The sequence below is a fragment of the Salvelinus sp. IW2-2015 genome, linkage group LG33 (assembly GCF_002910315.2).
Source record: "Salvelinus sp. IW2-2015 linkage group LG33, ASM291031v2, whole genome shotgun sequence".
Lineage (NCBI taxonomy): Eukaryota > Metazoa > Chordata > Actinopteri > Salmoniformes > Salmonidae > Salvelinus > Salvelinus sp. IW2-2015.
The window spans coordinates 27,967,971-27,995,949 of NC_036872.1; the positions used below are offsets into that span (position 1 = coordinate 27,967,971).

The following is a 27,979-nucleotide window of genomic DNA, read 5'->3' on the forward strand; positions in this document are numbered from 1 at the left end:
ACCGGTACCCCTGTCAGGCAGAGTGTATACAATTTAGACCACTCCATTGGTCCTTAATAAAAATCTTCACTCACCCGGGCCACCTGGCAATGCAAAACGAAGTGCCCCAAAAGTGGCGCAGCATGTGAATTCCGCCAACCACTGAACTCGAAACAAAGCAAACAACACTGAAAAACCAATCACCGATTAACTCAGCGAAAGCAGCATGTCCACGGGGCGTGGTCTTTCACGCGCTGCTCGTGCGAGTTAACGAATCGCGATTTGACTCGGTGAGAACAATCAATGGCACGCCAAAACACTTGGTGCCAACAATAGAGAAACAAGACTCCATTGTGGCTCTTTTCCTGTAACAACAGACTAATGTGATATGATGGCGCCAAAATGGCAAAACTGTTAACCAGTTGCACATGACAGCCCTGTTGGTGTTACTATTTAGGGTACCCAATCGCACCACAGCTCACATAGGGCGCGTTCGTAAATTCACTCTGGCTATCTACTCCGATTTCAGAGAACTCTCGTCTGAGTGCGCAGAATAACGGATGGATTAACGAATGGCCAGTGCCAGTAAACGTCGGGAAAAAAAGCGTAATTAAAATGTTGCCCGAATCACAGTAAGTCACCAACAGTATGGATAACATGAAAACATCCTAACCAGCTCTGCTAGGCCGAGTAAAATGGTCAGAGGTGTTCTCTCATTTTTTGTCTGGAAGAAGCTAGCCAACGTTAGCTTGGGTGCTTGACTGCCATTGTGAGGTCAGAATGCTTGGAACAACACTACTCTTTGGCCAGAGCGTCCAGTGTGCGCTCCGAGAGCGTAACGCTCTGAATTTACGAACGCCCAGAGCGCACTCTGGCACTCCAGAGTCAATTTACGAACGCACCCATAAGCTCTCTGGCAAACACAGTAGTTTACCAGCAAAACTGCTGTCGTTCATATAAACACTGTTGCAAGGTAGCAGTTTATCTAGCTTCTCTTTTGACCTAGTATTTTTTTATAAACATCTGTGTCAGCCTTTGCAGCTCGAGACGACCCACACGCGATCGGCCAGCATAACTAGGCGCTTGTTAGTTATGGTATTTGAATTTGACGAGGCTGTTTTGACGTTGGATAGCTAACTATATTCGCTGGTTCGAAATTTCGAATAGATCTCACAAATTTTTTTAATATATGGTTATATCACAAGCGTACCTAATTTTGATATTTAAGGCAGACTGTATGAAGTTAATTTGTTAACCGGGTAGACGTTAGTTTTTCTTGCCAGCTCGAGTTGCTGTACATTTTCTGTTCGACTAATAAATTATAACGTCATTTGTTTGAGAGCCATCTGCGGATTGTCATTTTTACTTTTTCAAGAACAAGGCTTTCTGCCTGAAATATTTGTGTTCGTGATTCCAAAAACATTGTAGGTAGCTAGCATTTAGCTTGCTTGCACCCGTAACAGCGATTGTAACCGCGAGCCAGCATCAGCCAAGCGAATTTGACAAAGTATTTCGTCAATTAAGTTATCAAGAGCACTATCACACACACCGATAACTGACTTCTGTTGTCGAGAATTTGCATCCATCTCTTGCTTATTTTCATTACCGAAAGTGAAGTACCCTGACTAGCCACAGTCAGAAGCAGTTGAGTAGCTAGCTATCCAAATTCTGAATCTGACTCTGTCATTTTATCAGTGTTATTGTTGAAAATGGCGGCGATCGAAATGGTGCAGATGTTGATCGAAGCAGCAGAATACCTTGATCGCAGAGAAAGAGGTACAGTGTTAACATATTTTGTGTATCATATTGTTTTTATATCATTAGTGAGCTACCCTGCCTCATTTGAATTGCTGGGGAGTGCACCTGTCATAATCCATTTATCAGGTTAATTATAAATTATTGATTATTGATGTAGACCAGATTTTAAAAACATAAATTAATAATTGCGTTGTACATCGAATAAGGGGGCCAGCTGGCAGCAATATGCTCACAGCAACAACAAATGCACAGCAGAAAAAACAGTCGACCATGCAGGGGATATTTTCTATTACAAACACTTTGAAGTATAGTGTTGCAATTTTACTGACATGCAGAAATTAACATGTTTGGTAGAAAAATACATTATTTGTCACATTCACACGGGAAAGGTTCATGCTTGTGCCAATGGGTTTGATCTTGATGTTCTGTCCAAACGATTTCCCACCTCTCCCTTCTCTCTTTTGTGGTTAGGCTGGGGAGCCAGCAGGGTTTACACCAGTTCAGATGACATCATTGGCTGACAAGGGGGGAAATTATCATAAATCGAGATTTTATGTTTATACTCAAGATATATAACTACAAACGTGATACAAGTAATAGGTCACTTCTTACCTAGCCAAAAAATACAGTATTCCCTCATCTCACATTTATGGCTCATCAGTTTTCATTGGAATGTCTATGGTTGCATTGAATGAATTCATTGCACTGTGTTGTGAATTACAGTGATGGATTGATTTATATCCTGCTCATTTATTTCCAGAAGCTGAACATGGCTATGCCTCCATGTTACCTTTCACCAGCAGCAAAGAGAAGGACAGCTTGAAACGGAAAAATAAAAGCAAGAAGGACTCCAGTAGCAGGTATAGTCATTTGAGCTAGTTCTGTCTATACGTCCTTGTGTAGAGTAAACCCCCTCAAGGGAATACCCTAAAACTGCAAGATCAGTTTTTCAGAGAACAAGACCTTTGTGTTGTGCAGTTTTAGCCCCAACAGTGACCCAGGTGGGAAAAGTATTAATCCGATTCAGACAGAGTTTAGCAAGTAGCTACATACAATAATGGGGAATCCAAGCCTTTTGAGGTCGATCAAGGTGTCCAGGGATAAACTGCAGCAGTCAGGCAGTAAACCCTGACGGGCGTCCCTCCTGAAAGGACAGGACACCCTCACCCTGCCAATTGTCTGTCTGTCTCTTTCTGATGTTATCCAGCTTACTGACAGTGCCTTGCAAAAGTATTCACCCCCTTTGGCATTTTTCCTATTTTGTTCCATTACAACCTGTAAATTAAATGGATTTGGATTTTATGTAATGGACATACACAAAATAGTCCAAATTGGTGAAGTGAAATGGGGAAAAAATAACTTGTTTAAAAAAATGTAAAACAGAAAAGTGGTGGGTGCATATGTATTCACCCCCTTTGCTATGAAGCCCCTAAATAAGATCTGGTGCAACCAATTACCTTCAGAAGTCACATAATTCATTAAATAAAGTCCACCTGTGTGCAATGATCTGTCACATGATCTCAGTGTATATATACACCTGTTCTGAAAGGCCCCAGAGACTGCAACACCACTAAGCAAGAGGCGGCACCATGAAGACCAAGGAGCTCTCCAAACAGGTCAGAGACAAAGTTATGGAGAAGTACAGATCAGGGTTGGGTTATAGAAACAGTTCAGAAACTTTGAACATCCCACGGAGCACCATTAAATCCATTATTAAAAAATGGAAAGAATATAGCACCACAACAAACCTGCCAAGAGAGGGCCGCCAACCAAAACTCACAGACCAGGCAAGGAGGGCATTAAACAGAGAGGCAACAAAGAGACCAAAGATAACTCTGAAGGAGCTGCAAAGCTCCACAGCTGATATTGGAGTATCTGTCCATAGGACCACTTTAAGCCGTACACTCCACAGAACTGGGCTTTGTGGAAGAGTGGCCAGAAAAAAGCCATTGCTTAAAGAAAAAAATAAGCAAACATGTTTGGTGTTCACCAAAGGGCATGTGGGAGACTCCCCAAACATATGGAAGAAGGTACTCTGGTCAGATGAGACTAAAATGTAGCTTTTTAGCCATCAAGGAAAACGCTATGTTTGGCGCAAACCCAACACCTCTCATCACCCCGAGAACACCATCCCATGTTTTTCATCGGCAGGGACTGGGAAACTGGTCAGAATTGAAGGAATGCTGGATGGCGCTAAATACAGGGAAATTCTTGAGGGAAACCTGTTTCAGTCTTCCAGAGAATTGAGACTAGGACAGAGGTTCACTTTCCAGCAGGACAATGACCCTAAGCATACTGCTAAAGCAACACTCAAGTGGTTTAAGGGGAAACATTTCAATGTCTTGGAATGGCCTTGTCAAAGCCCAGACCTAATTCCAATTGAGAATCTGTGGTATGACTTAAAGATTGCTGTACACCAGCAGGAACCCATCCAACTTGAAGGAGCTGGAGCAGTTTTGCACGCTCAAGTTTTGTTTTTTAGTAATATTTCTTGTTTGCTTCACAATAAAAAAACATTTTGCATCTTCAAAATGATAGGCATGTTGTGTAAATTAAATGATACAAACCCATAAAAAATCTATTTTAATTCCAGGTTGTAAGGCAACAAAATAGGAAAAATGCCAAGGGGGTGAATACTTTCGCAAGGCACTGTAGACACCTAGGTGTGAAAACAGCCTCCTACAGTGGTCTTACCTAGGCCTATATGTGTCAAGGTGTCCATAGCCTCGCCCGACCACACAGACAGTAACTGTAGATAACTAGACATTAAATCTAAACAGGGATAAAGGAGGGGTTGTACTGGTCTATTTATACCTAAGCCTCCGTCCATTGTAATAGGAACCTGGTGTTATTACAATATTTGGTTTGGACTGATGGGTCGCTTAGTTCTCCAGCTTGGGCTGACAGAGCCACCAGTACATACATGTAAAGCATTCACATACATACAGGACAGCCACGGTCTAGTTTACAGTAAACTACACAGTATAGTATACTACTAAAAATAGCATAGACATGGTAGGTGCTGTTTACTAGTACAGGMTTTTTTCTGGATCAAAAAGTGGCTTAGGTGGTGGGCGTGGCAGCCCTCTTGGCGCTGCTAAATTTCATAGAATTTTTAGAGGCCCCCGTCATGGTGCTGTAGATAACTTTTTATAATTTTTATGCCAATATCCCACAAATTTACAAATTTCTCCGTGCAGCTGAAATACCATTTTGCAGTTTTGAAGCAAGTTTCTTGCAATTCTATGTATTTTGCCATGGATAATGCTGTGTTCTTTTCTCAAACATAACAAAATGAATACTGCTAAATTCATTGTTTTTGAAATTTTAAATTCTCCTCGACTGTCTAGCATTTATTTAGGTGAGTGTTAGTTCTCAAAGATAATATAATAATAAAAAATATACAGTTCCATTATTTTCTACATAATTTATATCTGGTTTTGGTCATTTAAGTTTACCCTAAAAGTGTTTTTTCCATCCCAAAAATGTATGAAAATAATAATATACACTACCGTTCAAAAGTTTGGGGTCACTTAGAAATGTCCTTGTTTTCCATGAAAACATACATGAAATGAGTTGCAAAATAAATAGGAAATATAGTCAAGACATTGACAAGGTTATAAATAATGATTMRTTTATTGAAATAATAATTGTGTCCTTCAAACCTTGCTTTCGTCAAAGAATCCTCCATTTGCAGCAATTAGAGCCTTGCAGACATTTGGGATTCTAGTTGTCAATTTGTTGAGGTAATCTGAAGAGATTTCACCCCATGCTTGCTGAAGCACTTCCCACAAGTTGGATTGGCTTGATGGACACTTCTTACGTAACATACGGTCAAGCTGCTCCCACAACAGCTCAATAGGGTTGAGATCCAGTGACTGTGCTGGCCACTCCATTATAGACAGAATACCAGCTGACTGCTTCTTCCCTAAATATTTATTGCATAGTTTGGAGCTGTGCTTTTGGTCATTGTCCTGTTGTAGGAGGAAATTGGTTCCAGTTAAGTGCTGTCCACGGGGTATGGCATGGCGTTGCAAAATGCAGTGATAGCCTTCCTTCTTCAAGATCCCTTTTACCCTGTACAAATCTCCCACTTTACCACAACCAAAGGACCCCCAGACCATCACATTGCCTCTATCATGCTTGACAGATCGCGTCAAGCACTCCTCCAGCATCTTTTCATTTTTTTCTGCGTCTCTCGAATGTTCTTCTTTGTGATCCGAACACCTCAAACTTAGATTCGTCTGTCCATMACACTTTTTTTCCAATCTTCTTCTGTCCAGTGTCTGTTCTTTTGCCCATTTTAACATTTTCTTTTTTATTGGCCAGTCTGAGATATGGCTTTTTCTTTGCAACTCTGCCTAGAAGGTCAGCATTCCGGTGTCGCTTCTTCACTTTTGACGTTGAGACTGGTGTTTTGCAGGTACTATTTAATGAAGCTGCCAGTTGAGGACTTGTGAGGCGTCTGTTTCTCAAACTAGACAATCTAATGTACTTGTCCTCTTGCTCAGTTGTGCACCGGGGCCTCCCACTCCTCTTTCTATTCTGGTTAGAGCCAGTTTGCGCTGTTCTGTGAAGGGAGTAGTACACAGCGTTGTACGAGATCTTCAGTTTCTTGACAATTTCTCGCATGGAATAGCCTTCATTTCTCAGAACAAGAATAGACTGACGAGTTCCAGAAGAATGTTCTTTGTTTCTGGCCATTTTGAGCCTTCTATTTCTATGATAGTACAGTAATGCATGGGCTCCCCATGTACAGCGGGCCAGGCAGCACGTAAAGTAGTGGGGGGGAAGTGGCCCTGTCCTGTACAGTAATATGGCCTGGGAGAGGTACTATAGTAATGTCATCAGTGACTGAGAGCACCTCAGGAATGTCTTGCTGGAGATCCAGTGAGTCCAAAGGACTGAGATGATCCTCTGGCAGTGGCATGCCTGCCCCCGTGCCACCCCCACCCCCCTCACATGGGAAATGGGTTACACAAGTAGCTGTATTCATATCCCAAACCTAGTCATCTCTCGACCAGTCAGCTTTACTGTACTGTGCTAATCTGTCATATGAACGGTGCTCTCTGTCTGGAGTCATCAAGCACTTGTATGTGTAGTGTAGGGGATGGAAATTTCAGTCAATTTTGTTGACGACTAACCAACCCCCATTAACTGGTTAACAAATGGTAAAATTTGCTCCAAATAGTAAAATGTGACCAACAGAAAATAATATGCATGGGACACAGGAGGTTGTTGGCACCTTAATTGGGGAGGATGGGCTCGTGGTAATGGCTGGAGTGGAATAGGTGGAATGGTATCAAACATGTTTGATACCATTCCATTTGCTCCGTTCCAGCCATTATTATGAGCCGTCCTCCCCTTAGCAGCCTCCACTGGCATGGAAGAAACAAATATTTTTCATTAAGCCCTTACAAAAACATGCAACAATAGTTAACCTATCCTCTAATATTATTGAAGATGCAACTACTGGAATGTGAAGCACTGTTTTAAAAGACTTTCTGCGAGCCGTTTCATGTGACAGAGATGAACGTCTACTTTAGAAACTTATAGGAAAACTGTCAATAAGTATAAGGAATGCAAACTAGTCACCTTTTCCGCGAAAATTCGCCGCTTTGAATGCAAAATAGGTGACGTACGTGAATTGTGTAGATCCGATGAGAAAAGTTTGGGGGGGTGGGCTTCGGATCACTGCTGGCTGTAAGCGAACGAGTGATGCGCGTTTGGAGCAATACTGGCTGTGTCCAGGGCTCAGCCAATTGTTCACATAACAGAATGCAGCACGCGACTGAAGAGATAAGATACAACCAATGTGCTAGTTACAGCATCAGCGTGCGCCCTGGAAAGACAGTAGTAAGGTGCAAAGGCAGTTTGCCAGTTAATTTACAGCAGCGCGTCCCCTGAACGATAACGAAGAGGTAGGTGAGAAGCCTGACCACGGAGACGGGGTGAGAAGGGGATGAAGCGTACTTCATGAGCTGTAACTGAAAAACAACTGGCGTTTGGAAAGTTTGAGGTGAGGGAGAAAATGTGGTGGAACAAGTATCGTGCTATAGTAACGTTAGCTGGATCGAATCCGTTAGCTAGCCAGAGAAATGTTGAGCAACATTAGCCAACTTAGCTGATAAAATAATTGAGTTTATTGTTTGAAAATGATCTGGCTAATAAAGTCAGACAGCTAGCTAACATCAGATGAGCTTTTGCGGCACAGTCGATAGTGCGCCGGACCTCGGGCTAGAAGGTCGAGGGTTAGAGACCTGCTCCCTGCTGTTTCATTACATTGGTGTCAGAAGTGATCGGACCTTGCATCCACGACCGTGCGTGTGCTTGGCCGGTGAGAGCGATGACGCGCTCTTTGAAAGGAGGGAGTAGTGTAACGACCCTGGGTTTATAACCGCGGAAATCGACTCGGAAATCGACGAGCATGCTTTTGCGGCACAGTCGATAGCGCGCCGGACCTCGGGATAGAAGGTCAAGGGTTCGAGACCTGCTCCCTGCTGTTTCATTACAGTATTAACAGGTATACAACTGCTTGCCGTTGTTGTGCCGAAAAGCTCCCCCTTAAAGAATTCCCCCGCTTCACGTGAACGCGCACACATTCAATTCTTCGTTGCTGCGAGTTGCTTGCCTTTGAGATGTTCACGTTCGGCTGCGTTTCATTTTTTATTTTATTTTTTATGTCGGTTTGATAGCGGGGGAGGCACTAGTAATGTCTGCAGTTTTCGGTTTGGCTATTTGTTTCAAGTGTATTAGTCTAAATAAATCGCTGCCAAAATTTGTCATCTCTCCCATGTCTTATTCGACTTGTAGTTGTTCTGAAATATTTATTGTTTGCCTAATTTCTACTCCCTCCTCGATGTTTAACCTTTCTAGGACACACGTTCCGCTAACAGAACCCCTCGACAACATTCCGCTGAAAAGGCAGCGCAGGAAATTCAAAAATATTTTTTTGAAATATGTAACTTTCACACATTAGCAAGTCCAATACAGCAAATGAAAGATAAACATCTTGTTAACTTCTTGACGCTAGGGGTCAGATTTATTTTTTAAATAACGTTCCCAAGGTAAACGGACTATTTCTCAGGTCCAGATTGTAGAATATGCATATAATTTACAGATTAGGATAGAAAACACTCCAAAGTTTCCAAAACGGTCAAAATATTGTCTGTGAGTATAAGAAAACAGATTTTGCAGGCGAAAACCTGAGGAGATCTAACCCGGAAGTGATTTCCCGTCTTTCTTCCATTTAAAGGGGTATCAACCAGAATCATTTTCCAATGGCTCCCTCAGGCTGTGACCAGGCTTTAGACATAGTTTCAGGTTTTTATTTTGAAAAATGAGCAAGATTTTTCAAAACTAGTCAGGTGTCCTTTGATTAGTTCCTGCGCACGAGAGGGGTAGCTCTCCATTTTCTTTCTCTCTTTTATTGAATAGGTTACGGTCCGGTTGAAATATTATCGATTATGTATGTTAAAAACAACCTGAGGATTGATTATAAAAACATTTGACATGTTTCTACGAACATTACGGAAACTTTTTGGAATTTTCGTCGAACGGAACGAGGCTGTAGTTTTCTGAACATAACGCGCAACCCAAATGGCGTTTTTTTGTTAAAAGTAATATTTATCGAACAAAAATAACATTTATTGTGTAACTGGGAGTCTCGTGAGTGCAAACATCCGAAGATTATCAAAGGTAAGCGATTAATTTTATTGCTTTTCTGACTTTCGTGACCATGCTAATTTGGGGCTAGCTGTTCTAGCATTGATTGATACACTCACAAAAGCTAGGATTGCTTTCGCTGTAAAGCATATTTTCAAAATCTGACACGATAGGTGGATTAACAACAAGCTAAGCTGTGTTTTGGTATATTTCACTTGTGATTGCATGATTATAAATATTTTTAGTAATATTTTGCGCCCTGCAATTCAGCGGTTGTTTAGGAAAATGATCCCGCTAAAGGGATCCGTAGCGCAGAGAGGTTAATCTACCCATCGTGTCCGGTTTAAAAAAAAAAAATGCTTTACATCAAAAACACAACATATGATTGTTAGCTCACCGCCAAGTCCAAAAAACACACAGCCATTTTCCCAGCCAATGATAGGAGTCACAAAAAGCAGAAATAGAGAGAAAATTAATCACTAACCTTTGAGGATCTTCATCAGATGACACTCATAGGACATCATGTTACACAATACATGTATGTTTTGTTRGATAATGTGCATATTTATATCCAAAAATCTCAGTTTAAAATTGGCGCCATGTTCAGAAATGCCTCCAAAATATCCGGAGAATTTGCAGAGAGCCACATCAAATAACAGAAATACTCATCATAAACCTTGATGAAAAATACATGTTTTACATAGAATTAAAGATACACTTGTTCTTAATGCAACCGCTGTGTCAGATTTCAAAAAAACTTTACGGAAAAAGTAAACCATGCAATAATCTGAGACGGCGCTCAGATAGAAACAACATTTCTCCGCCATGTTGGAGTCAACAGAAATACGAAATTACATTATAAATATTCCCTTACCTTTGATCTTTATCAGAATGCACTCCCAGGAATCCTAGTTCCACAATAAATTGTTGTTTTGTTCGATAATGTCCATTATTTATGTCCAAGTAGCTACTTTTGTTAGCACGTTTAGTACACATATCCAAACGCTCGTGCAGGTCCAGGTGAACTTCGGACGAAAACTTCTAAAAGTTATATTACAGGTCGAATAAACTTGTCAAACTAAGTATAGAATCAATCTTTAGGATGTTGTTATCATAAATATTCAATAACGTTCCAACTGGAGAATTCCTTTGTGTCTATAGAAGTAATGGAACGCAAGTCGATATCACGTGGAATGCGCGTGACCAGGACCTGGCTCTCTGCCAGACCACTGACTCAAACAGCTCCCATCCGGCTCAACATCACAGTAGAAGCTTCATTCAACGTTCTACAGACTGTTGACATCTAGTGGAAGCTGTAGGAAGTGCAAACAGATCCATATTCCACTTGGATTTCAATAGGCGATGAGTTGAAAATCGACCAGCCTCAGAATTCCCACTTCCTGTTCGGATTTTTTCTCAGGTTTTTGCCTGCCATATTAGTTCTGTTATACTCACAGACATCATTCAAACCGTTTTAGAAACTTCAGAGTGTTTTCTATCCAATAGTAATAACACTATGCATATATTAGCATCTGGGACAGAGTAGGAGGCAGTTCACTCTGGGCACGCTATTCATCAAAAGTGAACATGCTGCCCCCTATCCCTAAGAAGTTTTAATATAACACACATACATTAATTATTAATTGCGGTTGCCTATCCTGAGTGAAGTTTGTTCTATAAAGTATTTGAATCTAGTGACAAAATTAAGGAAATTAGAAGGGGATTTCGGCAAAGCCATTTTCTTGCTTGCTGAAATTCTACTCCCCCTTCTATCTTGGGACTGCAAGGCCTGGCTCACTTCAGAATCATTTTGGTAGCTCATATGGACCAGTAGTGTGTGCCACAGAAAGCAACATTTTTGTATAAAGAAACATAAACATTTTGTAATGTTTAAGAAAATAATGATAATACATAAATATTGTCACACAATAACATCACAAATTTAAGTTTAACAAACATTAAATAAGAAATACAAATTTCGATCTTTGCATAATAAGATATAAAATGACAAATCAAATATAAAAATCCAATAAATAACATAAACAAATATTGGAAGCTGCAAAAGCTCGACTGAACATTTAGTCCACTTTTTATGGAAAGCTTTCCAGGTGTTACTGTCGCCTGGAGCTCAAACCTAACCTAATCCTGACAGTCGGCGCAGACATAATCCTCCAATGATGGAATGGTTTTCATACAGGACTGGTGGAACCATCGTGGGCAGCGGTCACAAACAATCTGAAATTTATGATGAAGAATTTTAATATATTTAAAACATTAAATACATTTTCTTGAATTACAATTATTTAATTATCAGACAAGCGGATGATACTACCTCTAGAAATATTACTGCTTATACAAATTTGTACTCCTAAAAATGTGCCTTTAGAAATGAACAAGCAATTACCCAGTTAGTGTCTTCCTCATTATTGTCCACCTCCCCGCGAACAGGGAACAAGGGAATAGTATAGCTTTCTTGTAACAGAATTATTTAAATATTTGTTTTAGTGGCCATCTAGTCAGAAGTTGGATCAAAGATAACCATATCTACAGTTATATTAAATTAGAAATTGAACATACCAGTGTTTTGGAGGAGAGTGACTGCTATTTCTTCTCTCATGATGTTAACATCTTTGTCCGTATTTGAAAAGACAATCGACGACTCCTTTACAACACATTCAGCAAACTAGGGAAAAAATTTGATGGGCATTTCAGTTTTCCCCAACAAAATTATGTTAAACTTAAGATTCTAATTTGCCAGTATACAACGACACAGCTATAATATAATTTGACAGTTCTGTTTAGCCTTTTAGTCAGTATACTTTCAGTAGGTTAATTGTGCATTACTTACATACTCTTTTACTTTCAAGGCAAAGACCCCACAAGAAGACACCATTCTGTATACTTTTGGCCCTTCTTTGGACACTGTGTTAACAAACCTCCAGATGAGCTTCAATGCCATACAACTCTCCTTCCGTGGCCTCCAACTGCTCTTAAATGCAAGTAAAACTAAATGCATTCTCTTCAACCAATCACTGCCCGCACCTGCCCGCCCGTCTAGCATCACTACTTTGGACGGTTCTGACTTAAAATATGTGGACAAATACCTAGGTGTTTGGTTAGACTGTAAACTCTCCTTCCAGAATCACATTAAGCATCTCCAATCCAAAATTAAATCTAGAACCGGCTTCCTATTTCGCAACAAAGCATCCTTCACTCATGCTGCCAAACACCCTCGTAAAACTGACTATCCTACRGATCCTTGACTTCGGCGATGTCATTTACAAAATAGCCTCCAACACTCTACTCAGCAAATTGGATGTAGTCTATCACAGTGCCATCCATTTTGTCACCAAAGCCCAATATACTACCCACCACTGTGACCTGTATGCTCTCGTTGGCTGGCCCTCGCTTCATATTCGTCACCAAACCCATTGACACCAGGTCATCTATAAGTCTTTGCTCGGTAAAGCCCCGCCTTATCTCAGCTCACTGGTCACCATAGCAGCACCCACCCGTAGCACGTGCTCCAGCAGGTATATTTCACTGGTCATCCCCAAAGCCACCTCCTCCTTTGGCCGCCTTTCCTTCCAGTTCTCTGCTGCCAATGACTGGAATGAATTGCCAAAATTGCTGGAGACTCATATCTCCCTCACTAACTTTAAGCATCAGCTGTCAGAGCAGCTTACCGATTGCACCTGTACACAGCCCATCTGTAAATAGCCCACCCAACTACCTCATCCCCATATTGTTATTTATTTTTTTGCTCCTTTGCACCCCAGTATCTCTACTTGCACATTCATCTTCTGCACATCTATCACTCCAGTGTTTAATTGTAATTATTTCGCCACTGTGGCCTATTTATTGCCTTACCTCCCTAATCTTACTACATTTGCACACACTGTATATAGATTTTTCTATTGTGTTATTGACTGTATGTTTGTTTATCCCATGTGTAACTCTTTTTTTAAATAAAAAATAAATAAAAAATTACCCCCTTTTTTTTCTCCCCAATTGGTAGTAGTTAGGCTTGTCTCATTGCTGCAACTCCCGTAGGTACTCGGGAGAGGCGAAGGTCGAAAGCCATGAGTCCTACGAAACACAACCCAACCTAGCCGCACTGCTTCTTGACACAACGCACATCCAACCCGGAAGCCAGCCGCACCAATGTGTCGGAGGAAACACTGTACACCTGGCAACCTGGTCAGCATGCACTGCGCCCGGCCCGCCACAGGAGTCGCTAGTGCGCGATGAGACAAGGATATCCCTGCCGGCCAAACCCTCCCTCACCCGGACGACGCTGGGCCAATTGTGCGTCGCCCCATGGACCTCCCGGTCGCGGCCGGCTTCGACAGAGCCTGGGCTCGAACCCAGAGTGTCTGGTGGCACAGCCTTAGACCACTGCACCACCCGTGAGGCCCCCATGTGTTACTCTGTGTTGTTTGTATCTCACTGCTTTGCTTTATCTTGGCCAGGTTGCAGTTGTAAAGGAGAACTTGTTCTCAACTGGCCTACCTGGTTAAATAAAGATCAAATGAAATAAAATAAAAGTAACATCTTGTAGGCATGGGTGAGGAAGGGTACCACACGCCCATCTGGATATATTACACCCCTTCTCTCTCAGGAATGATCTGAACATATATGTTAATAAAAGTACAGCATTTTGAAACACTTTATTGATTACAATATAGAGATTAATAACCGAGGGGAATCTGAGAATGCAGGGATTCCAGCAGGGTGTGAGTTGAAGTAGTCATATCTGGAGCTGACAAGGGCTGGAATGTAAATGACGTGATCACCTCAGGTTATGGGCAGTCATTCCCTCGGATGAAGAGCATCTCCGTCTTGCTGATTTATGTGCTGTCATCCAGGTGAAAATGACACCTGCGTATTTGATGTAGGAAAAGAGAAAAGAGAAGTGTCCTGTGAATATGTGTGTGTGTGTGTGTGTATATATATATWTWTTTTTTTTCTATTAACATTGTGTTTTGTGGATGAGGGGTTGGGGGAGGTTGATGGGGATGGTGGAGGTGCTGGGTGTGTCCTATTGAGGGCGAAGGGACCTATTGGGGAGGGGATTCTTCATGCAGGCACATTCAGTCGTAGTTTTGTTTATTATATTATTATACATTTTTGTCTTCTATTTTAACAGTTTACTGTGATTATGGATATGCACTCATGTTGACTTATATATTTTAACTTTATTTTTTGCCCAGAGTACACATTTTAGATGTATTATTGTTCTTATTTTATTATTACTACTGTAGCTACATTCTTAAAAATGAAAACAGAAAAAAGTGTAATTTTTTTAATCAAAAGCCTTAAGAGGGAAAAGCACAATGGGCTCTGAACCTATTATTGCTGAAATAACCACTTCCTTTTGTGACTCGAGTCTAATACATTCTGTGGCACATATCAGAGGGCATGATAGGGCACCAAAAATGATTCTGAAGTGTGCCAGGCCATGCAGTCCCAAGATAGAATGAGGGGGAGAATTTTGGCAGGCAAGAAAATGGCCTTGCTGAAATCKCCCCCCCCCCCCCCTTCTAATTTCCTTAATTTTGTGGCTACAGTCAAATACTCTGTAGCACACATCAGAGTCAAATACTTTCTATAGAACAAACTTCACATCAGGATAGGCAACCTAAATGAATAATTAATGTATGTGTGTTATATTAAACAGAGGGAGTAAAATGTAGGCAAGCAATAACAATTTCAGAACAACTACTAGTCTAAGACATGAGAGAGATGACACATTTTGGAAAATAGATTTATTTATAGACTAATGCACTTGAAACAAATAGCCAAACCAAAAACTGCAGACATTACTAGTGCCTCCCCTGCGATCAAAATTACATAGAAAATAAAATGAACCGCAGCCTAACATGATAAGAAATCTCAACTAGCAAGCAAGTCGCAGCAATAAAGAATTGAGAGCGTTCACGTGAAGGGGTGGATTCTGTCAGGGGGGAGCTTTTCGGCACAACCGTTCCTCAAGTTATAACGTGTTAGTTGCTTACTGGACCCTGGCAATCTGTGTGAAATGTTAGTTCGTTAGCTGGTTAACTACTATCTGTGAAATATTGTTTTCCCTATACAGTATGTGGTTAATTTTCAGAATGAGAGAATTAGGTGAAAATGAGGCTTTGCCTGTTAAACAAGTGGATTCATGGATCAAGTGTAGTTGGAGCTGGGCCTGGCTTATGCTGGATGCCAATAGAGGTGAAAGAAATGCCACACACTTTCCCTCTTTCAATACAGTGGATAAAAAGGGGTATGCCAGGTGTACTCTCTGCCTGAAAGAGATAAATTATGCCAACGAAGGGTATCATGCTCTGCTGGCACATTTTAGAACAGATGTCCACTAGCAGAAAGTGTGCAATGTAGTAATGTGTAGTGTAGCCCACAGATATTGCTTTTGTTGTGTTGAACTTGACAGTAACACCTTTGTGTGAGTGTGAGGGGGGTTATTAAAAAATTTACTCAGTGAATGTTATTTTTGCACACATGTAGCCTTGTGCTCTTGATCGATGTCTACTATAGTGGCCACTATAATAGAGCAAAAATATGTCTGTTAGAATGAAACAATTTCTACTTTAAGATGTTTTTTTCCCCAAGTACAATATTTGTGTGTGTGGTCACAAGCGTTCTATTATAAAGGCTGTCATGGCTAGCTGCAATATTATTGTATTGTCTAGGCAACAAATAACATTGGATTGCTTTCCTTACATTTTTTAGCTGTGAGTCAGGTTCACATGAACCACTTTTTATTTTACACATAGAGACTGATCATGTAGATCATATTCTTTGTTGTTTAATTAGTTAAAACCTGCATTTCCCCCTAACAGGGATTTTTGTCACCTTTTTGGGCCCTCACCAGTTTGCATCCCTGAAATATGCAACAACTAGGATGGGTTGCTGATATTACTAGGATTGTGCTTTTGGCTTCTGGACAACGAAAGAAAGTTGATATGAAAACCAATAGAACAGGAGAGAAATACTGTAAAGGTTTTTTGATTGATAGTTTAGCTGTTGTTGTTAGCTGCTTCATGCTGCTCCTTTCTCTAGACTCCTACTGCTCCCTGCAGCCTATCTGTGAGTTGCCTAGAAACGAGTCTCCGCTCTTGCGCACGGCTAACTGACTAGAGACAGCCTTTAGTTGACGCAAGAAAGCTACTTTCTAACCCTAAACTCACTGTACATTAGCTACTATTTTTGGCAAAATAATAATTCCAGTCAACCAAGACACTGTTCAAGTTTTATGACTGACACGATTTGTTAAATTCTGACACCAATATTATTCCACATAATTATGCAAATTAACCTATAAACTGATAAACATGACAGGACAAGGTTTTATTTTCTGCAGCTAACAGACTAACGGTTCACTTTTTAAAATCCCTAGCAGGGGTATTCAACCTGGGTCCGCAACCAGGTACTGCAGGGGGTTCACTTAAATATTCTAAATACATTTTAAAAAGTGGGAAAATATATTTTTTATTTCAGTGTTTTTATGAATATCGCTGGCAACAACAGAATAAAAATGAATTTACAGTAGACAAAAGTATGAAAGAGTACTATCCTAATAATTGAGCAAATTACACTCAATGGAGCAATTCAGAATTGAGTTGCGAATTGCTTTTAAATTCTTGAACTCGATTTGAATTGGCCACGCCCACAGGAAGCAGAATCTGAATTTAATTTAAAATAAAGGAAGTATAATTAAAATTAAATGAAATCTGAATGAATGATTCTAAACATCATCATAGAACATGTTATTTTGACATGTATGGTTACCAATACCATGTAGCATAAGGTTGAAAACGGACTCCTAAAATAATTTTAAATAATTTCAGTGGTCTGGAAATATTATAGGATCATGTTGTGAGTTGTCTTTAATAATTTATAATTCCCTTAAAGATTAAAAAATATTAATATAACAAAAATATATACATTTCCCAGAATGGATAAGATCAAACACTACAGAATGGAAGGGAACAACCTAACATCTGATGACAAAGAAAAATGTAATAAAATATTTGTCAAATTAATGAGACTCATGTTTCACGTCTCAGTTGAATTGTTATTTTTTCTATTCAAATTCTGCTTCATGTGGGGTGTGGTCAATTCAAATTCATTGTTTTCAATTCAGGAATCCCGAATTGACCTCAACCCTGCTCTGCAGATTATTTCAGAAAAAGAGACTTGACCGGCTTCCTGGCGCTGTGTGGAGCCTGAAGAGAGAAATCTGTGTGTCTGTGTGCTCTTGTTGGTAGAGCTGGTAGGACTCTAGGCTGCTGGTAAACGGTGCAGTACACTGCAATGCAGGAAGCCTTTAAATCATCTCTGTCTATCTATATGACCATCGCTTTCTCTCGTTCTCTCGCTCTGTCTCTCTGTCTCTCGTATCCATCCCACCGCCTTCTCACTGTCTCTTTCGCTTGCTCTCTGAGGGGGCGGTATCAGCTAAGGTGAACTGGGAGAAGAGTGAGGGTCTGATTTATGGGGAGATGGGCCAGAGAATCACATTTTATTGGTCACATACACACATTTAACAGATGCTATTGCGGGTGTAGCGAAATGCTTATGTTCCTAGGTCCAACAGGGCAGTAATATCTATATATGCAGTAATATCATTTCACTACAATACACACAAATCTAAAGGAAAATAATGGAGTTAAGAAATATATAAATATTAGGATGAGCAATGTTGGAGTGGCATTGATTAAAATACAGTAGAATAGAATACAGTATATACATATGAAATGAGTAAGGCAGTATGTAAACATTAAAGTGACCAGTGATTTTATGTACATAGGGCAGCAGCCTCTAAGGTGCAGGATCGAGTAACCGGGTGGTAGCCGGCTAGTGATGGCTAATTTAACAGTCTGATGGCCTTGAGATTGAAAAACAGCTTCTATCTCGGTCCCAGCGTTGATGCATACTCTGATTTCATACTCTTCCTGGGGAGCTACAGTTGGGTAGGGAGGAAGTTCATAGGGGTGTTCTTGGGGACCACAGAATTTCAGGAGAGAAGTTGGGAGGGGCTGGTGGACAAGATTACGGCTAAGTTGTCTAAATGGTGGTGTTGTTGCCACTGATGTCTTTCAGGTGAAAGGTCCTGCTCACTAACAACTTGGCTGATTAAATTCTCTGGCACAGGCTGATCGTGCTCCCCTATGTTCCACAATCCCCTCATCCAGACCAGAGTGCTGACCTCTGCTAACTTGTGGGCCAAACCTTGTGAGAGCGGGGTTCACAAGGTTGGGTGACCTGAGAGAGGAGGATGGGTGAAAATCTGCTAGCGACATGGGAAGGCTTCCTCCTTAAAGTCCTCCAGGCTGCTGCAGCAGGTGGTGGAAGGGGGTCCATGCTACTGGGTTCCTTCAGAGAGCTGCTGGGAAATGGGCAGAGACTGGGCCGAACACAAGCCTCTCTCTCGCTGTAATAACTCCATGGCTGACTGCAGTGGTGGCAAACGAGAGGAGAGGAATCTTTAAAGCACTTTACTGAAGCACGCTGAATTTACTGTGCGACGATTTGTAAGGACAGTTTCTAACCTCTGTGTCCCTCTGTCTGTTTACAGATCCATACACAACGAGATGGAGAAGAACAGGTAGGTCGAATCCCACATCAAGGTCGCCGTCTCTCTCCTCATTCCCACATGGATAGTTAGGAGCACCAGAGAGAGTTATTACCGGGAAATTAACAGTGCAGAATGCAGCCCGGAGGATAATCCTACTGCTTATCCTACAAGGGATCAAATCAAATCAAATGTATTTATATAGCCCTTCTTACATCAGCTGATATCTCATAGTGCTATACAGAAACCCAGCCTAAAACCCCAAACAGCAAGCAATGCAGGTGTAGAAGCACGGTGGCTAGGAAAAACTCCCTAGAAAGGCCAAAACCTAGGAAAAAACCTAGAGAGGAATCAGGCTATGAGGGGTGGCCAGTCCTCTTCTGGCTGTGCCGGGTGGAGATTATAACAGAACATGGCCAAGATGTTCAAATGTTCATAAATTACCAGCATTGTCAAATAATAATAATCACAGTAGTTGTCGAGGGTGCAGCAAGTCAGCACCTCAGGAGTAAATGTCAGTTGGCTTTTCATAGCCGATCATTAAGAGTATCTCTACCGCTCCTGCGGTCTCTAGAGAGTTGAAAACAGCAGGTCTGGGACAGGTAGCACGTCCGGTGAACAGGTCAGGGTTCCATAGCCGCAGGCAGAACAGRTGAAACTGGYGCAGCAGCACGGCCAGGTGGACTGGGGACAGCAAGGAGTCATCATGCCAGGTAGTCTTGGCATGCCAGGTAGACCACTGGTCTCTCTGTGGCCTCTCCCTGGCTGTGCCTGGTCTCTCTTTGGCCCACTAACACACTGCCAGAGGAGAGAACAGTGAGACTCATTCCCTCTGTCAACTTCTGTGTGTGTGTGTGCTCGTATGAACCCACTTAAACGCCCACCACCCTGTCTCAGTCCAAGTCCTCTGTTACAGTGAGTCCCATAGCAGCTTAGCCTGCCTGGTGGAGCTGGCCACTGTGTAACCTGACTCTGTCATGTTATGGCATCCCAGTGTTTTGCCCTTTGGACTAGTTCATACTAAGCTAAGCCTCGGGCCAGCTGAGGAACGTCACCTGGATGTGTTCCACTCCGTTGTGTATTTGTTTGTCTCCTGTGTGTTTATTGGAGAGCGAGAGGGGGTGTGTGTGTGTGTGTTTTCCACGGTGGCTCTGTGTCGCTCTCTCACCCAGGAGCATTAGAATAGTTATTACTCATTCATGCTGCAGTTGAAATTGATAAACGCATACTATGATCTCATATCCCTCTGGAGTACTCCCAGTACCAAATATTCTCCATACACCTAGCCTTGAGCTTTAAATAACATTTAAAATGTTCTCAACTAGCCCACATTTGTGCAATTTCACCCCACTCATGCACACGTGGCCTTTGGGGTGCACGCAAGCATACACACACACACAAAATTGGTTGTACCTCCTCCCACCTGCCTGTGTGTGCATGTAGCAGCCTCCAGGGGGAGGTGTTTTATGTTTGTTGTGTAGCAGGGTCTTGTGGTCACCCACCGACACATCTTTAGCTGCACAGAGAGAGGGGGAAGTGAGGAGAGGAGATAAAGGGGGGATAAATAAAGGGATACAGAACAGCTTAATGTAAATCTAGTGATCACCACACCTCTCCTCTGTGTTTAGTAACAATGTTGTTGAAATGTACATGGAACTACAGATGTCGGATCTTAATTTGATCGCTGAGAATTTTCCTTCTGCATCAGGAAATTCAAATGAGCCTTATGAATCCCTGAAAATGAGCAGTTCTCTATCTCCATGCGGGGGCAGTTGAGTCATTGAGATCAGGGTTTGCTATCAAAATAATATTATCTCTCGTTCGCTCAAACACTAGGCTTAGGTCCTAGTACTGCAACATTCAAATGTACAAACAAGTATCTGAAATTCAGCCATACATCAACAACCGTCTTTTTGTATAGCTTAATAACACAAGGTAGATATTGGTCTCCACTAGGCTACAACATACAGGTGTCAAGTGTTTCCTAAGGTTATGAATGAACTGTCAAAATAGAGTTGAATCTGGGTTGGTCTAGCGGTTAGGGCCGCTGCCTTCACGTATAGGCCTACCGTGTTGCTGTGGGTTCCATTCTGGCCCATGCACTTCTGGCACAAATAACGCAATCCCCCTGATTGACTTGATTAAGTTACACATTTCAAATGTGGACAGTCAAGGGATATTTTACCCCTGATCTTGATAAAAAATTACCATACCAGACAGTTTAGGGTAATATAAATAGGAAACAAATTACATAATAACAATAGGCTACACCAACATTAGTTTCCATTCATACAAAGTGTCAGGTAAATTGCCACAGTAGATTTGCTGTGGTAAACAAGGAAATTAGTTGTTCTATTGAACGGAATAATTGTCAAACGCCCATAGTCTGTTCAAACAGGGCTACGCTGTTCCGATGACAACACCAACCATATGGTGAAACACTGTTTTTGAAGTTCACAGGCGGGGCTACCTCATCACGTGGCCATGACCGACTCATGTACGCTGCACAAGCAGGACTAGGTAACCCCAACATCTTTTAGGGAGTGGTAATGAGTTTACCAAAAGTGGTTGTAATTGAGATCAGCATTGTGGGTGAATTAGCTGTCGATTTTAATCTAGTGCCATCGATGGTTGCAACTTGCAATAGGCCATTTGATTATATTCCAACAGGCTACATTCTGTAGGCTACCCATTAGCCTATCCATTGTCATGTAATACAAGGTGTGAATACCTATAATGGGCTACTGTTTGTTTCACTGGCTGAGTTGACAAGCTCATCAGTTGATTGACAGATGTAGTCCTATTGTAGAGCGATAAACTTTCCTCCAGTGTGGATGCTCTCCCACGTTTTATAATTAGGCTATGTATAATTTTATGGTCTTTAGTGTGGATTGGAAGCCTGTATTGTGTGGCTTTAATATATTCATTTTGTAAAGCTGTCAAGATATTTACGTATTTGAGCCTATCCAAAGACGATTTCGTTGAGCTGAGACACTTTTCTCTGATGTGTAAATTCAGACTATTCGTTTTACTTCTTGAAAACATTGAAATAAATGCAATTAACCAGAGTCGATGTCCCCCCCAGAGTCGATGTCTGCGCCCCTGCGGAAATCTAATTAGCATAATTTTAAAAAAACATTAAAATCCTTGTTTAAACTAGACATACAATGAGCTCCAAAATTGTTGAGACAGTGACTTTGTGTTTGTTTTCGCTCTGTATTACAGCACTTAGGATTTGAAATGAGACAGTGACTTTGAGGTCAAAGTGCAGACTGTCAGTTTTAATTTGACAGTATTTTCGTCCATATCGGGTTAACCGTTTAGAAATTCCAGCACTTTTTGTACATAGTCCCAATAGAAAGGAATGGTAAATAATGTATTGTGTCATTTTGGAGTCACTTTTATTGCAAATAAAAATAGAATGTTTCTAAACACTACATTTCATTTGGATGCTACCATGATTACGGATAGTCCTGAATGAATCATGAATAATGATGAATGAGAGTTAGACGCACAAATATTGTACACCCCCCCATGTCTTGGGGGTATGATATTTGTGCGTCCTCTATGAATACTAATGATACATAGGCATGTTGTTTTGAATTATTTTGTTTTAAGCCTTTCCCAAACCATAGCCCGCCCCTAACCTTAATCACTCGGAATGAATGCCTAAACTGTTAACCCATTTTTAGTTGTTTCTGTTTTAACCTTGTAACCACAGAGAATTAATGCAGCCAAAATAGACATTTGTTCATGAGTCAAAGGGCAGTGGGCCGGATTCGAACCCATGCCGTCTCTGGCATATGTGTGCCGGGTTAAGCGGCTGTAACCCGCTGGACCACATAGGCACTGATATAACCAAAAATGTATTCTGCTTATTGCTTGCCTTCAACATATATAATAAAACAATTTATCTAAAAAAAAAAAATCCCCTAATGAAAAATACATCTACCCCCTACAAATGTCAGTTTATTATAACCCACATAAGAACTCACACGAGATGCGCTGTAGTCCTCAATTAGTCTACATAAGGTATACTGTAGGTACGGTACTGCACTGTATACAAACACCGCTTCTGGCTGCCTCCTGGTGGCGATTCTAAATATTTCTTCAGATATTAAAATGATCCTGCAACGAAAGGGTTCAGATTAAGATTGGACATCTGTATAGAAGATGATTCCACTGTACATGTGACTTGGTTTACCAGGGTTTAAGGGAACTGATTTAATTATGCTTCTCCGTTTCTCTCTTTCGCTCTCCCTCTCTCTCTCTGCAGAAGAGCACACCTACGGCTGTGTTTAGAGCGATTGAAATCCCTCGTTCCATTGGGACCAGACTCCAACAGGCATACCACCCTCAGCCTGTTGATGAGAGCCAAGAAACACATCGGGGTGGGTGTGCCGGGAAGTAATCAGTTCCAAGTGGTTTCTGTTTCAAGAGGGCAATTTAATTGACCATTGTAGAGGTCAGAAGAGGGGGCTTGTCTGTTTCTGCCTCAGCTAACCCCTTGGCATGGTTACAGCAACAGTTGACTAAAACAAAAAGACATCTGTTAGCCTGGCTAGCTAGAGGGTAATGAGTATAGCACTAACTCTGGTGAGTGACTGGTGTACAGCTAGGTTTGTTGTAGAGTACACAGCTCAGTTGGTTAGGTGATTTAAGGTGGAGTGAAGTGGCAACTTGTTAAAAAGTAAACCCTGCATCACTCAAGGACCAGGGTTARCTACCCTGTAGAGCAGGGATTCCCAAACTGGGGGAAATGCCGTCGGGGGAACGCCAAATAAAAATGTGGTTCACATTTCACTGCCAAAAATAAAATTAAACCATCTAGTGTTCAGAGAAATAACGACACAATGTCAAATACAGGTAGCCTAGTCAAATAATTAACATCCAATCACGTTAACCGTTACTCTCTCGCGGGAATTCCACTAATGGTCTGTATGTTGCCAAATGTAGCTGCTGCTCATGTTGGTATCTGTACTGATGGCGCAAAAGTCATGACAGGGAGATATAGTGGAGTGGTAACGCGCGTTCAAGCAGTTGCTCCCGACACCACTTGGGTACACTGCAGCATCCACGAAAGGCTCTTGCTGCCAAGGGAATGCCTGACAGCTTGAAAGACGTTTCGGACACTACAGTGAAAATGGTTAACTTTGTTAAAGCAAGGCCCCTGAACTCTCYTGTATTTTCTGCACTATGCAATGATATGGGCCGCGACCATGTAACACTTTTACAACATACAGACGTGCTCTGGTTATCAAGGGGCAAAGTATTGACACGTTTTTTTTAAATTTAGAGACGAGCTTAAAGTTTTCTTTACTGACCATAATTTTCACTTGTCTGACCGCTTGCGTGATGATGAGTTTCTCACACGACTGGCCTATCTGGATGATGTTTTTTCTCACCTGAATGATCTGAATCTAGGATTACAGGGACTCTGTAACTATATTCAATGTGCGGGACAAAATTGAGGCTGATTAAGAAGTTGGAGCTCTTTTCTGTCTGCATTAACAAGGACAACACACAGGTCTTTCCATCATTGTATGATTTTTTTGTGTGCAAATGAACTCAAGTTTACGGACTATGTCAAATGTAGTATAGCGAAGCACCTGAGTGAGGTGGGTGCGCAATTACGCAAGTACRTTCCCGAAATGGATGACACAAACAACTGGATTCGTTATCCCTTTCATGCCCTGCCTCCAGTCCACTTACTGATATCGAAACAAGAGAGCCTCATCAAAATTGCAACAAGCGGTTCTGTGAAAATTGAATTTAATCAGAAGCCACTGCCAGATTTCTGGATTGGGCTGCGCTCAGAGTGTCCTGCCTTGGCAAATCGTAAACTGTTAAGACACTGATGCCCTTTGCAACCACGTACCTATGTGAGAGTGGATTCTCGGCCCTCACTAGGATGAAAACTAAATTCAGGCACAGACTGTGTGGAAAATGATTTAAGAGTGAGACTCTCTCCAATACAACCCAACATTGCAGAGTTATTTGCATCCTGTTCTTTGTCACTTCCCACGAGCCGGGTTGTGACAAAAACTCACACTCATTCTTATGATTAATAAATGTATCGTATAGTGTGTGTGGCAGGCTTACAATGATGGCAAAAAACAACATTTGAGAGTGCGCTGACCCTGGGGCTAGAGGGGGTACACAGCTGGAGGTTGAATGTTTGAAGGGGTACGGGACTATAACAAGTTTGGGAACCATTGCTGTAGAGGAACCTATCCATGGTTAACTATGTGTGGATGAGGCCAGTACAATATATTAAAGTTAACTGTCCAGTGTGTCCAGATGTCTAAAATTGTAATTAAGTATGTTATAGTGCTGAGCAATTAACTAACATGTAGGTTATTTTTCAGTTTTTAAACAACTAATTGATCGACGTTGGTACAATTATTTGAATTCCATTTTGTTCATTTTTTCTGAGCTCAATGCACAGCTTCTCTAGAGATCCATCAGATCCAGTCTGAACTGTGCGAAGTTGTAGGGATTTGTAGTTTTCAACAGGCCAATATTCTACATAGTTTTGCGCATAAAATGTGGTAATTAACTAAAATTACCAATATCCATTGTACATTTACTTGTCCGGTCTCTGATTCGTTCATGATTTAAGTGATTGATAGTTGGTATTCAGCAGTCAAAAAATATGCATTATTTACTTTGAACAACTACAAAATAGTGATTTTGTCAGACAGCATAGGCAGCTGTTCTATAGAAATGAGATGATGACTTAGAATGAAATAATAAAGTCATCAAATAAAACAAATATAATATGCACAACATCTGAAATATTTTATATAAATAATGTGAATAAATGATGATTAATAAGTGCTAATGGGAAGTCACTACCATCATGGGACTTTTATTAATAGTTTTATTCTGTGTTAGAGCATTCCACCCAAATAATCGAAATCGAAGAACCGTGATAATCTTTTAATAATTGAACCGAAACCAAACAGACCAAAAAGCACTAATCACTCAGTACTAGTTTGTTAAAAAGCAGCTTTTCTGTTGGAATGGATGAGTCAACATTTATTTGAGTATGAGTTAACAGAATATGAATGTTTAAAGTTAGATTTTCACTGGACAGTTACTTTACTGTATCACTTTTACATACAGTACTGAGGTCAGAGGTTGCAGGAGGGCAAGAGGAGATGTTAGCATGTCTTAAAGTAGCTGCCACAACGTGTGCACACACACAAAGTGAGGATGTTGTCTGACTGTAATGCTGTCTGACTGTATGTGTGTGTCTGCTGTAGAGGTTGGAGGAGAGCGAGCGGAGAGCCCAGCATACCTTAGACCAGCTGCAGAGGGAGCAGAGGCACCTGCAACGACGTCTGGAGCAGCTAGGGGTGGAGAGAACACGTATGGACAGCACAGGATCCACCGTCTCCTCCGACAATCCTGACTCAGACCAGGGTGAGCACTCAAGGGAATCCCTCTCCTACATTACAAACTGAACTGGGGTGATTAATGCTTTGTGGAGGTTTACAGTATAACGTTTTTTTTTTGTCAACGTTTCACGTTTTTCCATCAAACCACACTATAATACAATATAAAGGTCTCCATTCTCTTCCACCAATCCTTCCGCCCACTCTTAGTGATGGGGCTTTATGTTAACCAAAGTTATTGAATATGAGCTCAGTAGAAACCGCATTGGTGCTGATTGTGGTACCTGCATAATATTGACCTGTGTTGTGTGTTGCAGAGGAGGAGCTGGATGTGGACGTGGAGGGGACTGACTACCTGCTGGGGGATCTGGAGTGGAGCACCAGCAGTGTGAGTGACTCTGACGAGAGGGGAAGCCTGCGCAGCAGCTGCAGTGATGAGGGCTACTCCAGCGCCAGCCTGCGCCTGCAGAACCAAAACACTCAGGAGAACGCCAAGCATTTGGGCTGCAGCCTATAAGAGCACAGCCCTCAACCTCTGGCCCATGTGCAACGGCGTCCCTCTATCGTCAAGTTAACTCGCGCCCACCAACCAGTCTCTGCCAATCAGACCTCACTCCCAGCAGGACTGGCCTGTTCTGACCAAGCCCCCTTCTCCTTTCCAGCTGTATTCCACCTCTTTCCCCCCTGAAACCCCCAATGCAACACCTCTTAGACAGACACACCCACCGTCCTATCTCAATCGTCCATCGGCCAACCAGAATGGAGGATCAGTCTGTGGCACTGCCCAAATCAGAGTTTTTTTATGAGTGGGATTAGGAGGACAAGACACTCCGTCCGTCCCTTTGTGTCCACCAGCCCTCCCCCTTCCTTCTGTCCTTCCTGCTCTGCTGTCTGTTTCAGTGTAAGCCAAGTAGAGGTGACTGACTTTTCACATATCCATGCAGTGTTCCCCTTCCAGCGTCCGAAAACTTAAGACAGCTAGAGAATGTGATTACAACACCACACCTACACCCCACTGCCTCTCTCTCTTGTTCAGAAGCCATCTGAAGCAATCCAGTCATGATGAGAAACCCGCTCGACCCCCAGCTCTAAATCCCATTTCGCCCATTTCTCCCATGAGACTGGCCTCTCCATAGGTGGTGGTGGTACAGACAGCAGAGCTGTGCCACCTGACTAACCAGCTGACCAATCACAGCATGGTATTTTGGAACGGAGTATAGGAATGGATGGTCTTGGTCAAAGAGCTGTGGCGTGGTCATTTTAAACAATCTACACTGCAGCTATTGTAGTAATGTTATCAGGTGTAGTCTTTCAGTAAGTCTTTATGGTAAATAATTGTCTACCTGCACTGTCCACGTGAAGCCTCACTGGGAGTTCTACGACGCTAAGCACGGCTGTGACGTCATCCATGTTCCACAAACTCTTCGTTGTTGTGGTCGGCAGCAATACATCCATCCCTCTCTTCTCTACCAGGTTTAGCGGCCGGATACATACCTCCATGTTTATGGCTCTTATGGGGTGGGGGGGTTATTAAGCTGTCATTTTGTTTTTGTCCACACCTGCCATTTCAGAATTTTTATGATTGGGGGGAGTAGAA

General features: G+C 41.7%; 1 protein-coding gene across 1 annotated transcript; it reads left to right on the forward strand.

Moving 5' to 3' along the window:
• Nucleotides 1–2: 2 nt before the first annotated feature.
• On the forward strand, nt 3–27,979 carry mxd1 (MAX dimerization protein 1). Its single transcript, XM_023979163.2, has 6 exons — nt 3–1,755; nt 2,498–2,597; nt 18,986–19,015; nt 23,259–23,373; nt 26,251–26,410; nt 26,700–27,979. Exons 1-6 carry the CDS (start codon nt 1,689–1,691, stop codon nt 26,897–26,899), a joined length of 672 nt encoding a protein of 223 aa, XP_023834931.1. The 5' UTR covers nt 3–1,688; the 3' UTR covers nt 26,900–27,979.